The following is a 12,495-nucleotide window of genomic DNA, read 5'->3' on the forward strand; positions in this document are numbered from 1 at the left end:
GAATACATTCATATTGCCCTATAAATAAGGTCACACATTTCATAAATATATTGTTTTGTGTTGATGTAGCTATTTGGCATGGTGCATCATATTTGTCTTTCGGAGAGGAAAAGGCTCATTCCTTAACCTTTTTTCTTGTCAACGGCTTCATGTACAACTAACAAGGAGAAGAAAGTCTGCTTTACTCTTGAGTATCTGAAATGCCTCTTAACACTGCTTTACCGGTATTACAGTCTGACCGACTACTTTGTACATTCAGTAGCCATCTTTAGAAAAATCTCTACAATCTCTTTCCATGTCTTTGGAATAGTAAGGGTAAGATACAAACTGTAGTCATGGTCCATAGAAAGGTATATTATTGTTATTGGAAATATTAAAAAGACTGTTACAAAAGTGGACTAAAAGACAAGAACATGTATTGGGCATTTACGAAGGGTATTTATGGCACTTAAAAAGACCTAGTACATGTTAAAGGTGGTGTGTAAATGTCAAAACTAATTTGTTAACCAATGTGTTAAGAATTGTTCACAAAACATACAGTATATGTCAACATAATATTTTTTGTCACGTAAAAGTAGTTTACACTTTACAAGAATTTAGAAAATATAAGTATATGTTCTTAGAAATATGATATTGTTGTTAAGAGGCCGTTTTTATGGACTTCATATGTTTGATTAATCTACTTTCATAAAGTAACATACATGTCCTGTGTTCATCAATGGGGCTGAGTTAGAGAAAGTAAACAGTTCCCAGAGAGCCTGACCGGGCCTTCACCTTCCTGGGGGAATAAGCTCAAAAGTGGCTGTATTTGAATGGAATATTTAACAAGGCAAAAAACCCCAGCCGAGTTCTTCTAGAAGAGCAATATATAAACTGACTGAATGCTCCGTATTTCAGATGCATTTAAAGATAGTTTCCCCCAACCCCAGTCACAACCCATCACATGAATCACTATCACCAAAACAGGTAACACGTATATTGCTCAATGGCCTCTTGATTGAAGTCCTTGCATTGCAATATTAAAAACTATACATATGTGGGGAAGTTCCTGGAAAAAGCAACATACTTCAGATGTATGTAAAGTTCTATCTTAAACCACAACTGCATTACGTTTTTTTATAACATGTCATGTTCAAAATTATAGAATATTTAGTTTCTAGAATTTTAAGTTACAGTTCAAGAATTTTAAATTAAAATCAAAGTCTAGGATGTTTTGCTACAATTTTAGAATATCAAGTGACAATTGAAGAATAATAAAATGTTAATAATAAATCATCAAATATCTCCCAGTATTCTCTGGCAACAATACTGGGAGAGGTGACGAGGTTGAGATTTCTGCTATTACTTTCATATTCATTCAAATGAAAAATAATGAAGTTATATATGTAGGATGTTTAGCTTCAATTCAAGCCATGACCATAATGTAAAACTATCACCATACAATTGAAAATAACATATATAGAATATTGATGTACAATTTTGGAATGTTCAGTTACAGGAAAACACATCTGCATGGACACAACAGCACTGAGGTTAATACAGAATATTTCCCCCATACTTGTTTTCAAATCATCAAATACTACGTGGTATATTATACCTGGACTCTGCATGGTGGTTATGATGGTTGTGGTGGTTATGGTGGTGGTGGTCGTCTCCTCTTCATCGCTGCTGGGCTTCACATTCAGCTCAGGCTCTTCTGACCTCACCTCATCTTCGTCTCTGGCAGCAGAGGCGATGTTGGCAGCCTGATCTTTTAAAACCTGGCTGGTGACTGGAACAGGGTTGTGGGAGTGATGAGTGACTGCTAATTCATGCATTACAAGGGTTGTTTGCATGTAGGAGCTTCCAATGAACTCATCCGAAGCCTTTTTATCTCCGTTATTATCCGGCGGAGCCCCCGATGGTAGGGTGGGGAAGCTGGAATGAGAGCTGGATAACCTGCTGTCTTCAAAGTACTTTGGCTGAGAGTGTTGGGGGGGATTCCTGTAGAATGGGTGGTGGTTGGGGACGTTGACAGGAAAGGGGGTGGTGACAATGGGGAGCCTCCTGCCCGTGTCTTGGGTGGTGGAGTACAAGCTGGCCCCGCTTTCTGAAGTCCCCCCAGGAGTGATAGATCGACCATCCTCAGAGGCGGACGCTGCAGAGAACAGAAGAGAAAAACATGTAGATGGATGGATTCGTACCACAATAATGGATTTCTGGTTTCATTTTCCTGACTGTACTTTGGCGGAAAACCTCTCCATCAATTGTTTTATTTAGGTCACCAGTGTTTTTGTAAGAGAGACATAGTTGAAAGGGGGAGACAGAGGGGCCACACTTAAATGCACCCCGGGACAGTCTGGAATAATGGTTCAGCAGGAAGTGACAGTAAATGCTATTAGCAATGCAAATGTTTTTTCCATAGTTTATTCCCCCTCTATTATCATTATTTCATTTGTTTTTGCTACATTAAGCTATTGATTTCTGTAAGCTCTGATTTTTTAAAAACTTATATTTTAAATGTTGATAAGGTATGGTTACGTCAAATGATGATGTTGAGGTCTTCCGAAAGCGGTTTAGAAAAATCACGGACTGCTACTGGCAACACTCTGTGCTGTTGTATTTGCTGTAAAGTGTCTCTACTGTAGGCTATTTTTATTATATGTAGGCTACAGCACTTTGGCTCGACCAAAAATCGTTTATAAATGTGCTATATAAATAAAACTTGATTTGATTTGAACACTGAATCTGTAATGCACAGATGGTGAGAGAGTTGAGAATAGGCGCTGGGGGTCTACTTAGTCAGTCAGAGCCCAGAGAACTACCTCAGACGCCATGTGACTATCTGAGACATACACACTGTATAAATTAGAAGACATTTCATTCTCTTGTCCAGCAGAGAAAGCCTTGGAACTGATGACCCAGCTCTGCCTTAATCACACAAAGACACTAACTCAAATGATAAACGGACATGCATTTAGGCAGCTGTATACAACTGTCCAGTCTCTGCGACCCCTAAAAAGCGCTTTTACATAATACAAGTCAGTATTCTCAGCATTCACCCATTCACACAAGGTATACCAAGGCAATATGTGGGTGCCACCTGCTCTAACTCATATTCAAACACTCACACACCTTTGGCCATGCCATCGGGAGAAAATGTGGGATTCAGTATCTTGCCCAAGGACATATCAGCATGTTGACCGCTGGGGGTCGGGATCTAACTACCAACCTTCTAAATGATGGACAACTATTCTTTCTAATGAGCCACAGCGGCATCCTATGTAGGGATTAAGCTTTTTCTAAGTGCTTGGTATTTGACTTTCCATTGTACCAGCATTACAATTATACAATTACCACAAACTGATGGGCCAACAGTGAGCATGGGGCCTTTGTTACACACTGAAAGATTCAGTGGAATTCAGATGAATTTTACTTTACATGAAACAACTCACAGTATTGCATTAAGCCACATTGTTAAAAACTGCTATGGTGGAATTTTAAATTATGCGGGACTGTACAAAAATCCATTATTTTACGGATTTAGTGTGGAATTCAGCAGTTGCTGTCAGCTGAGAAACTGGAAGGACTGAACAGACATTTCTATTGGAGTTCTGCTATAATTAGACTTGCTGCTGTGTCGTTTATTTGAATGGCATTCCACTATAAGCACATTATGCGTATACTGTATACTGTATATGTATCTCTCTACTCAGAGGAAGAGATTCAGACTGAGTTATCTGTCTTGAGCTCATTTCACAGAGCTGCAGTGATTTTGACAGCAGAAAGTAGAACTTCATAGCCAGAGAATACATCTGAAATTCAGTCCCGCTCTTTATCTGTCCCTGTTCACTGCTCTGCTTCACTGTGACATGAAGGCAGAGGAAACGTGTCTCATGCTCTGGATGGAGACAGGCACATTCGCTCACAGACTCACTCCATCTCCTAAAGCTGAATTTAGACGGCCACAGCCGCACATGGTAATGTAATCCTAAAGCACACTCACCTCCATTAGTTTCCACCTACACAGGTTCATTTCAGCTGCTCTCCACCACACAGTGGATTCAAATGGTTTATTTGCTTTTAACCTCACATTGTTTAGTTTAGGTGCTCACACTTTAGCACTGTCAGGTTAACATGAGATTTAGTTTGCTATAAAATCATTCTTTCTTTGTCTTCGAGTTATCATGCTTGTTGGGTAGGTTTCTTCCTGGTGGAGCAAAAGAGTGGGGCTAAGTGTTGAGGACACTTACGTTCTGGTAGCAGCCAATTGGGCCAAACCATGTGCTTTCATGTCATGGGGGGGCTATGGGTTCAGTTAGTTTGTTTAGTGTGGTGTGACCATTTTAAGTTATCCCCTGTGTGTTATTTTGTTTGGCAAAGTTACTAAATGTGTTCCCTCCTTTTTCATTGTTGGACACACACATAGCTGAATTGAGTCCCACCCCCCATAACCCGCTTGTTGTTAGACACAGACTATATTAAGGTGTTGACTCAAAGGATCCAAAGCAGCAAGCTATAGGCCTACACAAAATAGGAAGAAGATTGTGAGGTCAGTTTGTTGAGAGCACCATATTCAGTTGCTGTTATATTGATCAGTTATTTTGTATTGACCTGTTATATTGATCAGTTCTTTTGTATTGACCTGTTATATTGATCAGTTATTTTGTATTGACCTGTTATATTGGCCTAGTTGTTGAGATTCTTGGTTTAAAAGGATTTCCCATTTTTTGGATGAAATAACCCAGATATCTTTAAACAACTCCTCTGTCCTTGTTCCCTCACTGCTTGTTCCGTGCCAGACATATTTCCTTCCAACACTTCTTTATGTGGCGCAGTGCAATGATTCTGTTACACTTCAGTCAATTGGTAAACTTCTTGTTAAAAGCTAAATGGTAAAAGCCAAACAATTCTTGTCAATTGCTCACAACGATGGCTTCTTACCCTCCCTATCCTTCTCGTAATAAGACTTAATATTCATTTCTGAGGAGATTTGATGAGCCGCTATAATTCTCCCAGTGTAATGATCAGCGCTCCCCTCCCAAGTGCACCTGTGAGATCTCATCTGAGACCCCTTCAGGAGGCTATCATCCGCTGAGGGAAGTCTTATGTTTCTTTAACAATGCTTCATTTCCACCATAATGGCTCCCACTCTCCCCCGACTAATAGCTATCTGCTTCAAACAATCAGGGTTTATTGTAGCTGAGCCACTTCCCAGCCAGCGCCTGGCTTCTCCAACACACACAGGCTGGCAGGTAAATCTACAAGAAACACAGTGAAGGAGAAAGAATCCCAAATGGACTCACTGGTTCTCAGCCTGCTGCCGCGAGGTGGAACACATGATGTGCACGCTCTAGGTTTGCAGTGGATTCTGTCAGTTCCTTTGACACTAAGTAAATCAGATGCATGTATGAAACATGACTGATTCCTTTGGAGGAGACAGCTTTAAAAACATTTCTTTTAAAAAATATTTAAATTCATATTCATCCCCATCACATCTGTGACCATTATTTTTGATATATTTACTGCTGTGCCTTCTTCTTTTTATTTATACGTGTGTATATATGTGTCTATGTATCAGTATGTATGTGTATACTATATATATATATATATATATATATATATATATATGTAAACTGTATGTGGCTATACAGGTGTGTGTGTATGTATATATATATATATACCGACATACACAAGTATATATTTATTCTTTGGGATGGTGAGAAACATAATTTTGATTTCCCTGTCTGTATTACACACAGACAATTGACAATAAGGTTAACTTGACTTTGATTTTGACTTTTTTGGCATTAACACACATTCATCTAAAAGAAAATGTCATATAAAGAATGTCTTCTTTACCGTAGATATGCCTACAAGGGTAATTTTGGAGTTCAATATCTTCCACATGCTTACTGCAAGGGCTGGGTATCAAAGCACTGACCCTCTTACACCAATATCATCCCTAAACCAGTCGCCCTGCCGGATAACTTTGTGAAGATACAACACTGTATGTGTTCTTGTATCGATGTTCCACACACGTTCAATATTATGTTCATAAAATGATTAATGTTCAGGTTATTCACAGAGACTTTCACGTGGTGGTGATGATGTAGCCATCGAAGCCATTCTGACTAATCAATAACAAGTTATGGACCCAAAAAAAGTAATGGTACTTGTATTATTCTTGAGTTGCAACAACTCTCTACTCTCACAATGAACTGTTGTTGCTCAGGTTTATCCTGCCCCAATTTCTGAAACTGATTCTGATGTGGGCACCTAACTGGTCATGGAACTACCTCTGTGGAAAAAGTTGTCATGGTATCAAACACAACGATCTTATAAACTTAACATTAAAATTATTCAAATAATGCCACCTAACTAGTTGTCAATGATAACAATATGAAACTGTCACAGTGTTCAAGCCTCAGCCTATGAAATGATCAGTCCACAAAGGATACCGTTTTCGCTCTTCCTTTTAGTGTTTTTACTTTTCCTTCAGCAGCCGTTTTCTAGGCTTTGTGATGCAGCAGGAAGAAGAATGTGAAAAGGGGCAAAGCACCCTAAGAGACACTTTGATGTCTATCCCCCAGGCTGTCAGAGAGCCACAACAGAGAATTTAAGCCTGTCCTTGAATAAACCATGAGTCCGATACAAATCCCAATCATTAAAGTTCAGAGGAGTTTACAGTAGAAGATGAAACGGCCGGGAAGAAAGGATCCAAAGCCTGATCACTGGATTATTTTTAAACTCTCTCCATGGATGCAGTCATTCAGCTGAAAACTACAGCACCTGGCTGACTAAGCATTCACATCACTGTACATGAAGGTGTTTCTTTGCTGGGAGGAGAGACGAAAAGAGTCTTGATGTCCTTCTTAAATACACATCAATATTTTAATAAGCAACTTCTCTGCACGGGGGAAGGGTGATTTGTTCCCTCCGGAATATTCTACTTGTCTGCCGAGAGAACAAAATAGAGCACTTACTCTGCCTCTGTCTGTGGAGCGAGGAGCATCTGGATCAAGCAGTTTTGTTGCTGCAGATGAACTTAGAACAGACATGAAAGGAAGAAAAGAAGCAAACTCCTACGCTGCATTTTAACAGAATGTCTTTGATTTTGGCTTTGGATCAGCTGCCCACTTGGTGTTTATGAAGGAAGAACTGAGAGGGTACCAGCAGGCCAGGCAGAGGTGTGTGTGTGTGTGTGTGTGTGTGTGTGTGTGTGTGTGTGTGTGTGTGTGTGTGTGTGTGCGTGCGTGCGTGCGTGCGTGCGTGCGTGCGTGCGTGCGTGCGTGCGTGCGTGCGTGCGTGCGTGCGTGCGTGTGTGTGTGCGTGCGTGTGTGTGTGTGTGTGTGTAGTTTTGTTATTCAAGGATAATGTTTGTCCTGATAAAAGAAAGCTGAATAGACTAGATTCTCAAAGAAAAGGAAAATGATCCCTAATCAGGGCATTCACAGCACTAACATCACTTCTGTCACGTTACACTGCACTATAACAGCTGTACTGTTAGCAATCACTAAACATTGTAATAGTTTCTACTTTGTCATTATTTTAATAATTATAGAGTGGTGCGGTGATGACCTATTATATAGCCCGATCTGAAAATTAGCATCAAAAGGGCTACCTCGACAAAAAGCAATTGGATTTTCTCATTGGATTTTTGTATTTTTGCACACAATCGATATTTGGTAATCAGACATTGTTTAGACGTTTTGTTAAGGAAGAATAATCTCCACATATTTATGCTACTTGTAGTGAAAGCTTAACCTGTTAAGCCCTTAGCCTGTTTTTCAGGTCTCAGGCTTGAAAATGGCATTCCCAGAACAAATGACCATATCTTCCCTTCTAAAAGGGGTACATTAATCATCTTTTTTCTCAAAGCAAGGTTACACCTGTGAGTTGGATGTAGAAGTGTCAGAATCTATATACAGTAGATGTTTTTATTTTAAAGTAAATTCAGATTGAACATAATAAAAAAATGTAAATTATAGTGTCCGTCCAAAAAGAAAAATGACTTATAGTGAAAAATATTTTAAATATTAAGAAGCCCTGAGACACAGTTTTATGAAAAAACTACCCACATGTCCCGGATTAGGGTCCTCTTGGGCTTAACAGGTTAAATGCAATTACCAGTATTAATGCTTATATAAGGCTATACACAGAATACATCACGGTAGCTAGACTGCGCATCACCGCACCTAAGATAACGGCGGACTCGTGGTTGGTGTGTTAAGTAGTTCTCTTTTTCTTTATTTTTTTTATCTGCTATGCCACCTTTGCTGTAACAATGTACATTTCCCGGCTGTGGGACTAATAAAGGATTTCTGATTCTGATTAGTCACATCAAAGTGTCTTTGGACGTCCACCATTCTGGTATTTAATGATTTTTTTTAATGTTGATAACAAAATGTGAAAGTCTTTTGCGTGAACCACAGACTTTATTTTAGGCATCTAACCATTCATAACCACAACATTAAAAAAGAAACAAGATAACCAGATGTAGTAAAATGCTAAATCATTTAGGATTCATTCCAACACCACTCTATTAAGCTAATATGAATGAGACCAGGGCCGCCCCAGGCCACACGCAAAGTTATGGGAGGGGCGGGCCTGAATGAGACTAAACACTTCCTGCACATGTCACATAAAAACCTTAAATAATTTACCTGAAAGGAATTAACCTCCCTGGAATCAGAAAAGTGTTTGAAAAGTTACCATTGCTTGGATTGTTCATACTTGAATCCGTCTAAATTGAGCATTCCGCTGGACACTTAGTCAGTTAGGTTTCCTTGACAAAAAATATAAACTATAATACATTTTTTTATTATCTATACATCTATAAAATCTGATTCTCTCTGTAGAACACGGAAATACAAATAAGAATATTTTTTGATGCCAATTTCATGTATAAACAAGTATATTTGTAGCACATTTTAAATGTTTATATGAGGAATAATTGATTGTAAGGCATAAATCCAGAATCTTAATCCAGTGTTGCCAGTAGCAAAATGTTACCCACTTTAAAACGTCCCTCAGCATATCGATCCATCTCCTAACACCTGCAGCGAGGGACACTCATTCATGGAGTATTAATAATAGCAGGTATAGGCAAACATCATTATACCCAAACACAAGGCTCTCAGCCTGCCTGTGGCTCATTAAAAACTGAATACCAGAAACATTAGAGTCAAACCAACTTTGCTCTGGTAAAAACATGTTAATCTATATTGCTTAATAAAAACATCTGCAGCAAACAAATGAATACAAATGTTAATAATTTAGTTACACAGCATGTGGCATGTCTTTGTTCAAGAAGAATAAGCCCGACCAAACATTAGACTGGATGCTGGGTGATTTTGGAATATGTGCCTTTGCATGGCTAATCATAACTTTTTCTATTGAAGCTGATAAACATGAATAACCGGAAAGTACTTTAGCTGCTAATGCGACTAATTGCTTGCTGATTTTATACAGCATGGTCAAAAAAAAAAAAAATGGTCCCACTACTATTGGCTGGCATTTGAACTTGAAATGCCATTCCAAGACTGTTCAATGAAAAAAGCTGCATGATTTTTGCACCAAACTGCATGTGATTAGCATTAATGTAGTATCTGGTTGTGACAGCGGCTAACTAGGGGCTAACCCTAACCATGATTCTTGTCAATTTGGCCATGCCAGTGTTTTCCTCACCCAAAACTAGTCTAACATTGGAGCAATAGTCCGCCCTTTTCCCGACAAGTTAGCATGACATGGTTGGTGAAAAAAAACTTCTTTCTGGTTTCAGATAATATCAATACATTCACTTTATCATTAGAACTGAGCCCACTTAACACTTATGGCGCATTTCCACCATGGCGCGGAGCACGGTTTAAGTGCGCCGTGTCATGCCGGGCCCGTTTTTGGTTGCGTTTTCACTATGCCTAGTTCCGGCCCGGGGCTACTTTTTCACCTTTTTTCTGGCCCGACAAAATCGTGGTTCTATCGGGGCCAACAACCAGGCTGAGTCGGGCTGAGTTTGTTAAACTAGAGAGAATCGCTGGCAAGGGAGCTACAACTACAACAAGATGAACATATTTGACCGTGATTTAATTGTAATACACGTTTCAAAATGATGCCGAAGTAACAACATACTGATACCGGTTAGTAAAAACCATGAATTAATGCTTTGACAAGTCTGCAGACAGACGGCAGGCGGAAAACCTTTTAAAATGCGTGTTGTCTAAATGGAGCTTGGCTAAGCTAACGCAGTATATGCTCCGACCGTCCACACTCACAACAACGGCCTACCGACATAAATAAAGCAGCGACTGTATTCGCTATGACACAGGCAGTCTGTGGTTTGTACTTGTTTAACTTTTGTCTAGTTTCTGAACAGATATGAGGAGCTGTGAGCTCTGAGGGCTAACAGCTAACGGCTGATGTTGTTTTTCTGGGGCTCTCATTGAAGATGACGTCACGGCTCCGCCTACACAGCGTTACTATAGATACTACCCCAGTTCCTAAACTGTAATGGAAGCGCAGCATAAAGTGAGCCTGGCCTAACAGGGCCTAACAAAACCGTACTAGGTCGAGCGAGGCCTGCGATGGAAATGCGCCATTAGACATCAAAGTCAGCTGGGGCCACCGGTAGCCTTGAATTGTTACATGATTTTTGCGCAATTTTGAATAGTACCCAAATCTGTTTTTCATTATTCTTCCGGCAAATGTTCACAATTATCACCAAAATTGGTACAGAACGATAATGATGATGTTTCATACATTGTTGCTAAGGTAAAGCTTGCCCTCCAAGTTGTATGGAGGCTAATAACACAATAATTGTTCATCCAAACGGCTTTACCCTTGGCGGGTGTATTACAGAGAAGTCAAGGCAGTGTGCTGTCCATGGTGAAGTCGATCCGATCAGTGGCTCTCGAGAACGCCCCCAAGCAAATGAATAGACTTCTACTTTATCTCTATTTTGCAGTGGCAAACCGTCAGGGCCTTCAAGGCATTCAGAGAATACCCTGGAACACTCAGATAAAACAAACAAAAAATCGATTTAATTATATAAATCAAATGTAATAAAATGTAATAAAATGTAATAAAATGTATATAAAATTAATAAATGAGAATGGTATCTGTGTTGTTGATCTGTAATATTACATTGTTACGTTGATTTGTTTGTCCTTCTCGGACCATGCACTACGCATTTCAGTGGTTTTGTGTTAGAAAAGAAAGCAACCAATCAGATCTTGTTCTGGGTGTCTGAGTAGAATATCCTTCAACCAAGGTATTCTACATCCTTGATAGAATGCCCTGGCCGTTGCACTGAATGAGAGCGTACGTTTGGACTGACAGTTTGATCAACCAATCATATATTGATTTGTAGCCAATGGGCATATTCTTTCAGAGTTCCCCTCGGTTCCAGGGTATTCTAGAAGGCCCGCTAGTTAACTGGCTCGAGACAGAGGATCTAGATGAATGCCACGAAGCAATTCATGCCGTTTTATTGTTTTTACCGTTGAAATGACAAGTGCAACAGGTGAAGATGAAGTTGTTGCAGAATTGTTGTGAGTACCCTTTGCAAGACGGACATTATAACGGCAGGGGGGGCGGCGGCGGCGGGGTGTGTGTGTGTCTACAGAAGGTCCAGTTGTGATAGACACTGTTCGCCACTGCTATTTTGGTACTGCTCAATGTAATATGACTACTCCAGTTATCCCTGATGCTACCACTAATGCCATACCATTCACTGCTCTTATTACCACAAGTACTATGACTACTATTGCTTCTAGAGTAGATGACTTTAACATTAATTTCACTCCATGCTGCACCCGATACAACAGAACATATTAATACTATGCATACATCCATGGTAGTATACTGTATAGCAACCAATATCAATGTTCTTGTTTATAGTACAACAAAACTGATACAAACTAAACAAAACACCAGGAAAACATTATTTAGTAAAGATAATAAGTTCTAGTAGGCATAGTTGGACCAGTACTGTATATCAGCGCAGTGATATTGGAGTCTGAGGGTAGGCCTTTTTCTCGTGAAAGATGTTAAATAGTCTCCTTTCCTGTCCTGGCACCTCTGGCAAAGGTCACTCTCTCATCTCCATAATGACTGAGGACAAAGACGAGGCAGGGTGGATCAATAGGCAGCTCCAGCTCGTATCAGTGCAGATGCATTGATCTGCTGCTTCGACAGAAGAAGAGCTATATGCCAAGATACTGCCTGTCCTGTTTTACTAGCAGCAGATGAGAGGAGCAGCGGCACATGTGAATATCCGGATCTACACCTCACCACCGGAAGCCTAGAAGGACACTTAATACGCATGTACATGACTTTAGCACAATTACAGTACAGTATCTCACAGTGAATGTCAAATGTAAAGTTAGAATGATTGGACGACTATTTTAAGCATACCAGGGCCAGGAAGAACCAAGTCGGCTGAATCCATTTTCTCCACTACAGTGATTTGAACCCAAAATGAACAGACTTTGCTGTGATTTAATTGCAAAAAACATA

General features: G+C 39.7%; 1 protein-coding gene across 4 annotated transcripts in view; it reads right to left on the reverse strand.

Moving 5' to 3' along the window:
* The window catches only part of sez6b (seizure related 6 homolog b), a 293,771-nt gene that overhangs the window by 181,714 nt on the left and 99,562 nt on the right, over positions 1–12,495 (reverse strand). For all 4 annotated transcript variants that reach the window (XM_034206109.1, XM_034206104.1, XM_034206122.1 and 1 more), the window contains exon 2: positions 1,598–2,137. In XM_034206109.1, the coding sequence (XP_034062000.1) occupies positions 1,598–2,137 (540 nt within the window). The remainder of the gene's footprint in view (positions 1–1,597; positions 2,138–12,495) is intronic.

This window comes from Gymnodraco acuticeps, unplaced genomic scaffold (assembly GCF_902827175.1).
Source record: "Gymnodraco acuticeps unplaced genomic scaffold, fGymAcu1.1, whole genome shotgun sequence".
Lineage (NCBI taxonomy): Eukaryota > Metazoa > Chordata > Actinopteri > Perciformes > Bathydraconidae > Gymnodraco > Gymnodraco acuticeps.